The sequence below is a fragment of the Camellia sinensis genome, chromosome 15 (genome assembly GCF_055761805.1).
Source record: "Camellia sinensis isolate YWXY chromosome 15, ASM5576180v1, whole genome shotgun sequence".
NCBI lineage: Eukaryota > Viridiplantae > Streptophyta > Magnoliopsida > Ericales > Theaceae > Camellia > Camellia sinensis.
In genome coordinates, this window is record NC_138975.1 from 973,369 (window position 1) to 988,252 (window position 14,884).

The 14,884-nt window shown below is 34.2% G+C and overlaps 1 protein-coding gene and 1 long non-coding RNA gene across 14 annotated transcripts; one reads left to right on the plus strand and one right to left on the minus strand.

Annotated features, from left to right (window-relative positions):
• Nucleotides 1–309: 309 nt before the first annotated feature.
• LOC114308314 (uncharacterized) lies at nt 310–3,897 on the plus strand. 13 transcript variants are annotated; one of them, XR_014357335.1, is made up of 9 exons: nt 310–707; nt 1,817–1,863; nt 1,967–2,023; nt 2,210–2,424; nt 2,528–2,578; nt 2,661–2,867; nt 2,948–3,012; nt 3,586–3,631; nt 3,717–3,897. XR_014357335.1 is itself a non-coding variant. In XM_082910247.1 (9 exons), exons 1-4 carry the CDS (start codon nt 605–607, stop codon nt 2,267–2,269), a joined length of 261 nt encoding a protein of 86 aa, XP_082766373.1. In that variant the 5' UTR covers nt 329–604; the 3' UTR covers nt 2,270–2,424; nt 2,528–2,578; nt 2,661–2,867; nt 2,948–3,012; nt 3,586–3,631; nt 3,717–3,897. The 13 variants fall into 13 exon arrangements, 10 of the variants coding, with proteins under 10 accessions (XP_082766373.1, XP_082766378.1, XP_082766371.1 ...); XM_082910247.1 differs by having other exon boundaries at nt 329–707; nt 1,823–1,863; XM_082910252.1 differs by having other exon boundaries at nt 329–707; nt 1,823–1,863; nt 2,713–2,867.
• A 5,300-nt stretch (nt 3,898–9,197) lies between these two features.
• LOC145813529 (uncharacterized) lies at nt 9,198–10,819 on the minus strand. The gene is made up of 2 exons (XR_014356665.1): nt 10,238–10,819; nt 9,198–9,470 (listed from the first exon to the last, which is right to left on the minus strand). It is a non-coding gene; the product is annotated as an uncharacterized LOC145813529 (long non-coding RNA).
• Between the last annotated feature and the right edge of the window lie 4,065 nt (nt 10,820–14,884).

Here is a 14,884-nt window from a genome sequence, read left to right on the forward strand (position 1 = left end):
GGACCCTAGACCGATTTTCCCTTGTATAAAATATTCCAATTTGATTTTTATATAAAATATACAATTCCCAAATTTTTTTTTTAAAAAAAACCCCAACACCAAAACACAAATTAAAAAAAAAAATTCAAAATACGTTTAACTCTTTTAGACTTATTTAGGTATATTTATAATTAAAAAAAAAAACTAACTTTAAAACTAGTCTAAAAAATTACTAAAAAAACTACGCACACAAATATTAACTATTTTTTAATTTTATTTTAAAAAAAACTTATTTTTAATTAATAAATTTTAACATTAACTTTATTTCACTTTTTGTTTGTTTTGTTTTGTTTTGTATTTTTTTTGTTTTTTGTTTTTGTAAATTACTATCTACTACTTGCTCAACAACACAGATATTATCGGTGGATCTCTCTCCATCATCATTTTCATCTTGTATCAACCTAGGGTTTCTTTCTCTCTCTACATACATCTCGATCCCTCCTCTTCCTTCGATCTGATCATCTCATCTCTCTCTCTCTCTCTCTCTCTCTCTCTTCAATCGAGTTCTTTGATTCATCGAGTCAATGGACGCGATCGACGAATTGGCTCAGCTCGCCGATTCGATATGCCAAGCATCTGCTTTGCTTGCCAACGAAGATGTCAACGAAAACTCATCGTCCTCGCGCCGACTTTCCACTTTTCTCAATGTCGTTGCTCTCGGCAATACTGTGAGTTGATTGATTTCAGAATCAACGATATATTGTATCGATGTTGAAATTTGCTGCTTTTGTTTATTGATTAGATCTCTGGATCTAGCTGCATTTTTTGTCTTGATTTTGATTTGAATAGGTGCATCTGAGTTAGATGTAGAGAGAATTGTGTATCGATTTTTGGTAAACAAGTAGTTAGGAGAGAACCGAGTCAAATCGGGCATTTTTTTGTTGTGTTGATTGTGTAATTGCTTATTGGATATCTTATGATCTTTGGTTATTATTGCTCTCTCATCATTTTGGTAGTAGTGCCTCAAGTATTGTTGATTCGATGAATTGAGTAGCATTATGAATGTAATTTGGTATACTAGCTAATGGTGCTGTTCACTTTGTTGCTAGATTGAGTGAATTGTACTGTCCTTGTGTGAATTGTAATTGACATTTTTTTTAATCTTTAATTTTAATTTTTATCTTGTGCTTTATGAGCTCAGATTTCTATTTTACTGTTTTATTAAAATGTAACATGTATGTGTGTAAGTCAATTTTGTAATGAGTTTAACTAGTGTCTATGAAATATCTGGTGATTCTGGTTTGTTGATACCACTCTTTTGTTTTATTGCTCTAGCTTACACATGCCACTTACACGTTTGAATATAACCTTTCAAGGATTTTGTAGAAGCCATTACAGTGTAAAGCTATATAGACTTTGATTGGACTACAATGGGCAGGAGTATAGTAGCAGTTCATCTAGAAGATTTTAGAGGCTTAGGGTGTATATAATATTAACACAATACATTCATTACACAATCGAACTATGAAACTCTGTTGTGTCTTTAGGGGCTTATGTGTACAAGTTGCCCTTGATGCTTATTAATGATAGCTTATATATATGTATATAAATTCTACAAATATTGTTAAGAGCTTTTTAACCTAGGCCTTAATTGAGCCCCGTAGGTCTTTAATGCACATCATCATCTTTCTTGATTTAATGTGTCTCATTCCTTACTGTTGCTCTCCCTTTGCACCAAGTTTCTTGTAACTATAGTTATCATCTTGTACATGGTGGAACTAAAACAACTTAATATTGACAATAATTTGTTGTCTATATATCATCTCCGTGTATAAAGAAACAGCTGGGTTGACGGTCAATGATCCTGTTTTACGAACACACAAGGTAATCTTGTTATGTTTGTTACAATATTATTGTTAGAATTTTTGAGTAGTTATAGATCAAACATTAAATGCACTAACATTTATCTTGTCCATTGACATTACAGCCTCTGTCGGTGGAGTTGTGTCCTGGAATCTTGGGGAATATATTTGATGGTATTCAGGTTTGTGAAATATATGCTTCTTCATATTGCCCAACTTGAATGTTGTCTAAACAAAAACTTTTTGCAACTGGGTCTTTTATTATTAGCCTGGCTTAAGGAGGACATTTATCCACTGACAATCCATTTATTGTTTAAAATTATGTTTAACTATTTTATTTGTTTCTTACTAATTTTTCTTTCTTTCAGAACTACAATGGGACCAACGATATGCTTGGAAAGTGTGAACAGGTTTTTGTTTTGGTTTGATGATGGAGGGAAGGGAAGTGCAAAAATCCTGTATAGGTATTGATAACAAATTTTGTGCTTGATGAACATTTCAATTTTTCTTGGACTTGATGAATGTCCTGCGAGTGGAGTCCAAATTATGAGTATTTGCGTTCAGAATTACTCTTTCCAGTCAGGTATATTGATTTGGGACTTTATTTTTGTGTGTATTATCTGAGAACAAATGCTATTATTATTTCTAGCTGTTTGTGCTTATATTATAGCTTTGAACTTGTTCAGGTGAATGACTTAAGATGTAACTTGAACACAATTAATGCTGCTGCTAGAGAGGTACTTCCTTTTATTTAGGGTTTGAAGTTAGAACTAGTGAGAAATCATTTTTAGTACCTTAATATCATACCCGTTATTATAGGTAAAAGAATCTGCAAAATTGCGTCAAGTAATGCAGACGATTCTTACTATAGGAAATGCATTGAATCAAGGTACTGCTTGAGGTATTATTCTGTATCAAAGCTGAAGGACTTCACTGGAAGGGAGAAGCCTCCAGTTATCACATAAATCTGAGTGTCTGATGTTAATCTCACACAATGAGGCTTCACTAGTAACAATGTGAAAGCAGGTTGGGCATTCCATCTTTTCTCCTGCATGTTTCTCATATTTATATATTTTTTCGTTTGGTGTTGATCGCACAATATGCAGTCGCTCACAGGATGACATTGGAATATTTGTTTTCTTGGCAAGTGGATCCCCAAGATATTGTTATGGTATGTGGATATATTTAGATACTCTGAACCAACTACAAATCATAAAACACAAAATGAATTATATAATTATACTGTTCTGAAAATTTTGTCATGTAGGATTAAATTTTTTATCCTTTGATCTGTGATAAACTCTAAAATTTCAAAGAATTTACAGAATTCCTTGGAAGAGTGTGGTAGAAGTAGTTTTTTATTTTTTATTTTTTTGAAGATCTTAATTTGTTGCAGGAACGAATTGTTTTTTGTGGTTTAAGAAATGGAGCAATTGGTTTTCTACATGTTCATGTCTTGGAATAATTATCAATTTTTAAATGGAGATGACAACTCTCTTCTTGCTATTAATTTGTTTTCTGCATGTTCATGTCTGATGATGAGTTAACTGCTGAAATCTTTTAACACGTGAGTTTTCCTATATTCAAGGGCACGGATAAAATGTTTGCATAACCCTGTTCCTTCTCCTGATCATTTTGCCCTGTAGTCATAGTTCATATTCAGCTATCTTAAGATATTTGGTCCATTTTTTCCATGAGAATTGATTATTCAATCAAAGTGGTAATTCTTTTTCTATTGAAGAAGGAGATGAAGAGTCAGTGTGATGAGAAAAAGTCCGACTGTATCTTTTGTAAGACTAGAATAGTCTCTATAAATAGTTAGTTTATTCATATGTTCCTGCAGTTTCTGAATTAATTTGTGTTTTCATTTTTCAGGTCAGAAATTTCTTAGAGAGATGCAAAATATGGTCAAAGAATTAAAGAACTTAGTTTTTTTAAAGTTTTTTCATTTTTTAATATATGTAAACACAGTTAAATTTTTTTTATTTAATTCCTTTGTATATACTTTTGAACATTTAATTTTCATTTATGAAATATATGACGTTATTTCATTCAATATGTAGTTATGATTCAAAGTATAGTATATAGTGTGTATTACATTCTTCAAATGTGCATACAAAAATAATATTGATTATTTTTCAAATATGTCGAATCTTTTTTTTATCACAGATTTTATTAGTTATTAATCACACTTAAAAGATGTAATCTAAATATTTTTAATCACTTAAAAGGTGTGATCTAAATATTATTAATCACTTTTAAAAGATGTGATCAAATGATCCCTTTTAATAATACTCCCAAAGATCACACTTTAATAAAATTTAAAATGTGTGATTAAATAACATATATCACACAAAGGGTGGTATTTATTTGTTTTTGTAGTAGTGCCACCCTGGTTTTGAGACATGGAGACTTGTGCAATATTTTTATAACGGATTGACTCAGTCACACCGTAACATGATTGAGTCCATGAATGGTGGTAGTTTCTTAAGTCTTAGGGGTGATGTAGGTTATGAGTTTCTTGATAAATTATCTGAGAGCTCCCGGCAATGGGATTTTACTTTTCATAGAGAAAAATTAACTTCATCTAAGAGAGGAGGGTTGTATGAAGTAAAAGACGATTCTGAGATAAAAATAAAATTAGATAGCCTTACCCGAAAAGTGGAGGCACTAGTTTTGAATAAGACCATGGAATCCGCCAATCGAGTTCATAGTAATGTGTGTTCTATATGTGCTAGTCCTATGCATACCACAGAGATGTGTCCATCTGTGGTTGGTTATTCAGGCTATTATTTTGAGCAAGCAAACGCGTTGAATAACTATGGAAAACCAATCCTACAAAATGGACGGTTTGGATCACAAAAATAAGGTCATAATACACCTCAAATGGAGGCACTACAGTCACTGCTGTACTTCACGCACAGCAGTGACCCCTTATCCTTGATGGATCCCTTTTCAGAGACATACAACCCCAATTGGCGAAACCATTCAAATTTCTCTTGGAAACAGAATCAACCTCCCCTGAATGTAGGTGGACAACCTTTACAATCGAATAATCAATTTCCACCAGGTTTTTGTCCTCCTACCCAATCGTTTCTTAATCAACCTTATCCTAATCCACTTACTGCCCCTCAAGCTAATTTTCAGTTTGCTGCACCACAACAACAAAATTCATCTTTAGAAGACACTCTAAAGACATTCATGCAAGTGACTGGTCAATCCATAGTACAAATTAATAACTCCACTCACTTGAACACGCAAGCTATCGCCAAATTAGAAAATCAAGTTTTTTAGTTGCCAAATAGTTAGTTTTGGCTACTAAAATTATTTAGTCATCGAATAAAAAATAAAAAAAAATACTTTTATCTTTTACTCGCCAAAAATCTATTTTCAGCAACTAAAAAAATGTTAGTCGCCAAATAGTTAGTTTTGGCTACCAAAATTATTTAGTCACCAAATGAAAAAAAAAAATTACTTTTTATCTTTGGCGACTAATTGTATACTTTATCATTACTTATTCTTGTGTCCTTATATTTTCTGTATTAATTTCATTTGGTTTAACTTATTAAAAAAGCCCTCAATATAATTGTGTTAAATTTGTAGATTTTTTTTTTTAATATCAAAAAGATCAGTATAATTTATTCTTTATTTTGTTTCACTTGTTTTCTTTTATATAGGAGTTTCTATTTTAAGATAATTTTATTAGGTAGATTGACATTATAAGAGTTCATTTCCCCATTCTTGTGTTTTTCTCCTAATTCAACTCTCTTTAGGGAGAATTGAACTTATGATCTCTCCTTAGGATTAAACCTTTAGAAGAGTCATGCTTATATAAAGCCCATTTGGAAAACAAGTTTTTTTAGTAACTTTTTGACTAAAATGTGAGGTAAAAAAAATAACAGTAATGATACGCACACAAGGAACCAGATACAGAACCAAACACATAAACTGTTCATCCGAACGATCGGCCGAACAGTTGGCCGGATGACAAGGTGGTTGACCACGGCTATCATCTTGTCAATCACGGTTGTCTTCTCATCGACCACGACTATCATCTTGTCGACCGAGGTTATCATCTTGTCATCTGGTCTAGTGCTTGGTCATCCGGCCGGTCATTCAAATGAGCAATTTATGTATTTGGTTTTGTGCTTAGTCCTATGCATGCGTAACATTATTGAAAACATCATTCAAATGAACAATTTCTGTATTTGGTTTTGTGCTTAGTCCTATGCATGCGTAACATTATTGAAAACATCATTCAAATGAACAATTTCTGTATTTGGTTTTGTGCTTGGTCCTATGCATGCGTAACATTATTGAAAACATAAATAAGTTTGAAAATGACTTTTTAACTTTTTAGTAAAAAAATTGTATAAAATAGAGTGAATGGAAAAAAAAAATTGACTTCTTTATGAGTTAATTTTTTTTAACTTTCTAGTATTTTTTTTAACTTTTCCACTGAAATCAACACTTCCAAGCGTGGCTTTCTATTAGGGGGTTCAATTGATACATTTTTGTAATTAAGGAGTTTATTTGTACATTTTCATAGTTTACATATAGCATTATTGTATATATAGATATTTTCCCTTATCTTATAAATAATTTATTTATTTATTTAATTTTATTTTTTTAACAACTCTTATCCTACACAGCAAAAAAAACAAAAAAAAAAACTCTTTATCATCTTGATGCCCTCTTTTTTTAACCGTTGGTCATTTGGTTGATTTTTTTTTCCTGTACTACAAATTGAGTTTTTTTTTTCATTATATATATATATATATATTTTTTTTTTGTTTTTTAGTGAATTTTATGAATATTTATTTTTTAGATATACTTTATCTAGATATACTTAAAAAATATAATATCAGTGAAACTTTTTTTGAAAAAGGTTCAACAAATACAAAGAATATTAAAAAAATAAATTTTATACTTTTTAGTATATCAAGATTAAATGGATCTAAAAAGTTTTAAAAAAAAAACTTGATTAAAATATTTTTAAAAATTACTAAAAATATAAAAATACAAATTGAAAACTCAAAAAATTATTTTGAAAAATTCCAAACAGTAACTAGTTCATCTCCCGCTTATTGTACTTTGCACCTCTTAAATATTTTTTAAAATTCCAAAAATAAAAAATTACTTTTTATCTTTGGTGACTAAAAATTTGGCTGTGTTTGGTTGTGTTCTCAAATCATGATTCTGCACCTTGATTTAAGAATGATGTTTGGTAGGAGTTTTGGAATCACGTTTCGAAAACTCTACAGCGCGCTCTGTCTCAGCCACACTTTTCAGACTTTTTTTTTTGAAAATTTTGCCTAACTGGTCGTCCGACCGGTTGACCGGAATAGTGATTTTTTTTTTTTTTTTTTTTTGCAATTGATATGTTAATTTTTATATAATCGAAAAAAACATTTTCTGAAATTTTTAAAATTTTTTATGTGCTTTAAAATAATTTTGAGTTGTATGTTTAGTTATGAGTTATAAATTTTTGTATCAAATATCAAATGTCACATCAACAATTCCCCACTCAAATCAAAACTCTGTTCAAAACTCTTTACCAAACAAATTTTCTACACTCAAATCATAATTCCAAACCCCACAAACTCAAAATACAACTCATACTCTCAAATCATAATTACAAAACTCTACCAAACGCAACCTTAGTCGCCAAAAATCTATTTTCAGCAACTAAAAAAATTTGTTGCCAAATAGTTAGTTTTGACTACTAAAATTATTTAGTCGCCAAATGAAAAATAAAAAATTAATGTTTATCTTTGACGACTAAAAATTTAGTCGCAAAAATCTATTTTCAGCGACTAAATAAAATTTTATTCACCAAATAGTGAGTTTTGACTATTAAAATTATTTAGTCGCCGAGTGAAAAATAAAAAATTAATTTTTATCTTTGGCCATTAAAAATTTAATCGACAAATGTGTTCAAAATTTTAGTGGGAAATATTTCATATTGGTGCCTAAATTTTTGCCCAAATCTGTTAGTATTCACACGGTTCTCTCTCTCTCTCTCTCTCTCTCTCTCTCACACACACACACACACACACAGAGACAAAATCAATCACCACCGCCTCTCATCTCAGCATCGCACATGACCACAGTGTCTGTTAATCTTCCACCGTCGAACATCACCACTACAGCTCACCATTGCCTCGCCTCTCATCGACATTCAGATTATTCTCTGTCCTTTTCTGTCACGACCTAAACCCGCCCCTATGGGTTTAGCACCGTAACCGGCCAGTAATCCGTGATTACCGAAGGCCTGTTTAACAATAATAACAGTAATACAGAGTACAGAGGCTGGCGGAAGCCAAAACAATAAATGAAAGATGTCCAATGAACTGTGACAGTCTGTATGCAAAAAGACTTTTCATAGCATGCTCACATTCAAAACAAAAACAGTATGAACATACATCATATACAGATATTCAGGTTAGGAACCAAATCCCTACCATAACAGTACAGTACAGGTACAGTCGGTCTATACAGTTTATACAAAACAGAAACAGAAAGGGGGAATCTAAAACACCCCTAAGCAGCCTTAGCTTGAACAGATCTGGAACCTCGCAGTAAGGCACAAAGGTTGGCTTGACAAAACAAGAGCTTAGCTTGACGCTCTTAGCAACGGTCCGGTGCCTGTACACCTACATATATATATATATATATATATATATATATATATGAGCAGTGAGCTAAAGCCCAGTGAATAACATATGCGTAAAGAGGTTAGGAATGAATGTCCTTTCAGTATGTAAAACAGTCATTTGAACAGTATATCAGTTATTCGATCATAGCAGTCATAAGTGGTACATCCAATAGCAAAATAGTATAGTAGGTCTTGACAGACCGAACAGTTAATTGATGGCTATCATATCAGTAAACAGTAGTGGTTCCAACGTGGGAACCGACAGAGATCTCTGTGACAGTAGCAGTACAGTACAGTAACAGTAAATTACTATGGATGCCACGAATACAGTTCGCAAATAGGACAAACATTCATTCAGTAAGAAATATCATTTCAGAAAGCAGTACAGTTGATCATTCAGAAAATATTCATGGTTGAATATATCTTTACAACATTGTTACTCACAGAGTTCTGGGCTACAGATAGGCTAGTGAGCGTCCTTGGATGCCAACCCTACACAGTTACAGGATGAACACACACTAAGTTGCACGTTTGGGAAACAATAACTTAGTCCCTATCTTGACTCGGTGTGGTTCTACATCAATATCCTCTTTAAGATGCCTTAAACATTGTCACACCCCAAATCCGGGCATGACCGGCCGTGGCCCACAGGGACTTAGCCCAAGGCACACGTAAGCCTAAACACGAATCCAATCACATTGAACAACTGAACAATAGTCCAATAATAAATAACCAAAACTCAATCCAGACATGCCACAATTATAAACGGCAAAATCAACCGTAATCAAAAGCCATCCAAACTTATGGGATATAAACAACCCACAAAATAAAATAATTCTAAATAAAACCCAATCACAAAGTATGCACAAAACTCGACAAAGCAACCTAAAAGAAAATTAAATAAATGCCCTAGAGGTCCATGCAATTGAGTCTCCGCTACGCCATGAGTCCACTCTAAGTCCATCTAACACCTGGAAATGGTAAACAACTAAGTCAGCTGATAGCTCAGTGAGTAGCAACATGGATAGTAAATACAGTTTTGAAAACAGGGTTCAATTCCAAAATAAGATATATATCACAGAAACTAGATTGACATACAGTTTGGTAAATACAATCTGTTTCAAAAAGAAGGTTCCACAGTTCAACACTTAAAATACTCATGTCTCGCAAGAACATGATAAACGACATTTTTCACTTAAAACAGATTATAACATGAACACCAATACTTTTCTGGGTACCAATAAAAACAAATAATCTGCCACACATTTCTCAGGCTATAAGCCCCGTTGGATCCAATACCGAACTAAGAGTCATCCTCAGGGTGGCACCTGGGCCTTTTCTCAAAGACGATCCGATTGAAGGTCACCTAGTTGTTTTTAAAGGTTTGTTCCTTACAATCGTTGAGCACTAGAGTCATCACGGCCCAACCCGGATCTGTTCCCTAGTGGCCAGAGTCACCACACACAGTGGAATAATTTCCCTGGACTAAATACACACATGGTCCCAATAATCAATACACATCAGTTTTCGCAAAACATGGTGGTTCATCATTATAAACATGAGACCAAAACAAATAGTTTACAGTATGCTAAGTTCACACGTGTTTTAGAAATAATTTGATTCAATTAATAATATAATAATTTATCAAAACAGTTTAATCATGAAACAACAATTTAATTTTTCCAACAGTTCAGGGTAAGGGAACATTTATAAAAATACGTAGCATGAAACTACTCACCTGAAACGAAATGATATAATCCTTGAATCGAATAGAGTGTAAAAGTCCAACTAGTGCCCTGAACGAAGTATATAAAAAAAAACTACACGTCACAACTAATTTAAAATACTACAAAATAGGAACTAAGTAACCTCAACTAAAGCGCACTAACACGGCTCAACCCAACTCACCGTTACTCTTAAATATTAGCTAAGTTCATGTTCTTCAACGTTTAAAATCACCCAAGACATGGGTTCCGGTCAAAACTTAATTAATTGTGACTTTAAGATAAAACAGAATTTCAAACAAGCCTTCCCAACCTATTCGCTAACTTTGAAAATTACAAAAACCCACTCCACGCTATTCAAAAAATTCCAATAACCTCCAGATATGATCTAATGTATCCTAAGTTTCAAACCCAAATGGTTTCACTTGATTTGCTTATCAAAATAATTATCTACAATTTATTATATCCAAACAGGTTGTTTTCTGCAGCACTTTAAAGAAATTGACGGTTCTCTTAATATACACGAGCAATCAATGCAAGGCCAAAAATGTACGAAACTAGACTCGTAACCGGTTCTAATGACACTAATTTGATAATTTTTGGATTTACTTTTCTCTCAAACTTCTTCCTCCCCGTGGCTGTTGTGGCTGCTACTATAGAATGTATTAGGAACCTAGGGTTTTTCTTTTCTTTTCTTTGTTATACATTACATAAATGACTCTAGACAAAAATGTCCTTTGTTTTATTTTATTTTATTTTATCTCTCCATTAATTTAAATAAAATACAACTACTATTAGATCAAAATATGCTTACTAATTTGACACTTAATTTTATTTTATTTATTTATTTATTTAAATAATAAATCTTGCCTTTAAATTGAAGACTTTCACTATAAATTTATTTTAAGTTTTAAAATTAATTAAAAGACCCTCCAAATATTTAATTTGCACTTTAGAATTCACCATCAAAATATTTGAGATTGTAATATTATTATTATTATTATTTAATTATTTACTTAATTTTTTTATATTTGGGTCTTCATATTCCCCCCCACTAAAAGAAAAGTTTCGTCCTCGAAACTAACCTGAGTAAATCATGTGAATAGATGTGGGTACTTCTCGCTCATCTCGTCCTCGCGCTCCCAAGTCGCCTCTTCAACTAGATGATTACGCCACAATACCTTAACCAATTTAATGACCTTTGTACGCAACCTTTTCTCTTTCAAATCCAAAATCTGAACCGGTATCTCCTCATATGAAAAATCCTCTCTAATCTGAAGCGGCTCATAATCTATTACATGCGACGGACTGTGCACATATTTCCTCAGCATAGACACGTGAAACACATTATGCACTCTTGCCAACCTAGGGGGTAGAGCAACACGGTACGCAACCTCACCAACTTTCTCCAATACCTCAAATGGACCAATGTATCTAGGACTCAACTTTCCTTTCTTTCCAAACCTGATCACTCCTTTCCATGGTGATACTTTCAAGAATACCATATCCCCCTCATGAAACTCTAAGTCTCTCCTACGATGGTCAGCATAACTTTTTTGTCTACTCTGGGCAGTCAATAATCTCTCTCTGATGGTGATAATTTTCTGTGTAGCATCCTCTACCAAATCAGGTCCCAACATTTGCCTTTCACCAACCTCATACCAACACAAAGGAGACCTACACTTCCTCCCATACAAAGCCTCATAAGGAGCTACTCCCAAACTAGAATGATAACTATTATTATAGGCAAACTCCATGAGCGGCAAATAATCATCCCAATTACCTCTCCACTCCAAGGCACAAGCCCTCAACATATCCTCAAGGGTTTGAATAGTTCTCTCTGATTGCCATCTGTCTGAGGGTGATAAGCTGAACTAAAATTTAACTGAGTACCCATAGCTGATTGTAACGCACCCCAAAACTTAGACACAAAACGAGGGTCCCGATCTGACACTATTGACACTGGTGCACCATGCAATCTAACAATCTCCTTCACATACAACTGTGCAAATCGAGCTAGAGAATAGGTCATCTGTACTGCAATAAAATGTGCTGACTTGGTTAATCTATCAACAACTACCCAAACTGCATCGTGATTACTACTAGTACGAGGTAATCCACACACGAAGTCCATGGTAACATGATTCCACTTCCACTCCGGTATAGGTAAGGGTTGTAGTTTCCCCGCAGGTTTCTGATGTTCTACTTTAACCTGTTGACACACCAAACACTGAGCCACAAATTCTGCAATATCTCCCTTTATACCATTCCACCAAAAATGTTCATAAAGATCCCGATACATCTTAGTACTTCCAGGATGAATGCTATAACTATAACTAGAACTATGTGCCTCCGTCATAATCTCCTTCCTCAAATCACCACCAACAGGAACAAAAATTCGGCCACAAAATCTAAGCAGCCCACCATCACTAACCACAAAGTCTACATGCTTACCCTCTACCATCTCTCATTTAATACGCTCACACTGGGGGTCAATCTCTTGAGCTAAACGAATCCGTTCTCTCAAGGTCAGTTGAACTATCAATTGACTATAATAAGCCCTATCACCAGGCATAACAACCTCAAGCCTCAAACGTCTAATGTCTTCCACCAAACAACTCTCAATAGACAAAGCAGCTACATCTCCAACTGCTACTTTCCTACTCAAGGAATCTACCACCACATTCGGCTTTCCCGGATGATACAAAATATTCACATCGTATCTTTTAGCAACTCATGCCATCTTTTTTTTTTTTTTTTTTTTTTTTTGCCTCAAATTTAGTTCCTTCTGTGTGAAAATATATTTCAAACTCTTATGATCAGTGTAAATCTCACACGACTCTCCATACAAATAATGTCGCCAGCTCTTAAGAGCGAAAATCACTATTGCTAACTCCAAGTCGTGCGTAGGATAATTTCTCTCATGTACTTTCAACTGTTGTGATGTATAAGTAATCTTCTTCCTATGCTGCATGGGCACACATCCTAAACCCTATCGTGAAGCATCGCTATAAATCACAAAACCACCACCATCAGTAGATAAGGCAAGGATTGGAGCTGATGTCAACCTCTGATTAAACTCTTGGAAGCTACACTCACAATCATCATTCCACTAAAACTTGACCCCTTTCCTAGTGAGATTGGTAAGTGGCAAAGCAATACGGGAGAATCCTTCCACAAACCATCTATAATAACCAGCAAGCCCTAGAAGCTATGTACCTCCATCACCGAAGTAGGTCGTGGCCAATCAACAATTGCTACTACCTTTGTGCTATCCACAAATACCCCATCTTTACTCCCACATGACCCAAAAAGAATACACTGCTCAACTAGAATTCACACTTCTTAAATTTTGCATACAGTCTCTTCTCTCTAAGGATCTAAAATACTACCCTCAAGTATTGCTCACGCACTGCTTTACTCCTCGAATAAATTAGGATATCATCAATAAACACCACCAAAAATTTATCCAGTTGCGGTTTAAATGCTCTGTTCATCAAATCCATGAATGTGACGGGTGCATTTGTGAGACCAAAAGGTATCACCAGGAACTCAAAATGCCTATAACGGGTTCTAAAAGCGGTCTTGGGAATATCTTCATCCCTTACTTTCAACTAGTGATAGCCTAACCTCAAGTTAATCTTAGAGAATACCTAAGCTCCCTGAAATCGGTCCAACAAATCATCAATGCGTGGCAAAGGATACCTATTCTTCACTGTGACTTTGTTCAGTTCTCTATAATCAATACACAATCTCATAGACCCATCCTTCTTCTTCACAAACAACACAAGTGCTCTCCAAGGTGAAACACTAGGCCTAATAAAACCTTTGTCTAACAACTCCTATAACTGAGTTTGTAACTCCTTCAACTCCAACGGCGCCATTCTATAGGGCACTTTAGAAATAAGTGTCGTGTCAGGGACCAAGTTAATGGAAAATTCTACCTCACGATCTAGAGGAAGTCTAGGTAGATCCTTTAGAAAAACATCAACACATCACTTACTACAGGCAACTCCTCTAACTTCTACTCTGGTTGTTCGATACTCACCACACAAGCTAAATAATCATGACACCGTTTACTTAACATTCGATTAGCCTAAAGGAAAGAAGTAAAATAGATAGAAGACCCTTTCCTATCCCCCTGAAAGAAAAACTCAAGTTGCCTTGGCATAGCAAAAAATAACCTCTTTCTAAACCAATCAACAGAGGCGTGATGCTTCATCAACAAATCCATACTCAAAATCACATCAAAATCCTTCACCTCTAAGGAAATCAAATCCACCAGAACAATCCTACCATCCAAGTTTACCTCACAAGATCTACATACATCTCCTAACACTACTATTTCTCCTAATGGAGTACACATGGTAATACAAACATCTAAACGACCACAAGGAAAAGGCAATCCAAATAGATATCTAGGTACTAACTCTTAACCTCCAAAAGTAAATCAAGAAAGATTCAACACAAGTTTAAACAAAACTAACTTAACCAAACACTACTAAGGACTATAGGGACTCGGACCTCGTCTAAATGATGAAATGCAAGATATGTAACTCGATAAACCTGGCTCTGATACCACAATTGTCACACCCCAAATCCGGGCATGACCGGCCGTGGCCCACAGGGACTTAGCCCAAGGCACACGTAAGCCTAAACAC

Bases quoted from the DNA above. Each gene is read 5' to 3' on its own strand.
- LOC114308314 (XM_082910244.1), top strand. From the start codon at position 605: ATGCCAAGCATCTGCTTTGCTTGCCAACGAAGATGTCAACGAAAACTC. The intron at 708-1,822 runs GTGAGTTGATTG...ATAAAGAAACAG, and splicing joins TCGTTGCTCTCGGCAATACT to CTGGGTTGACGGTCAATGAT. The intron at 2,024-2,209 runs GTTTGTGAAATA...TCTTTCTTTCAG, and splicing joins ATATATTTGATGGTATTCAG to AACTACAATGGGACCAACGA.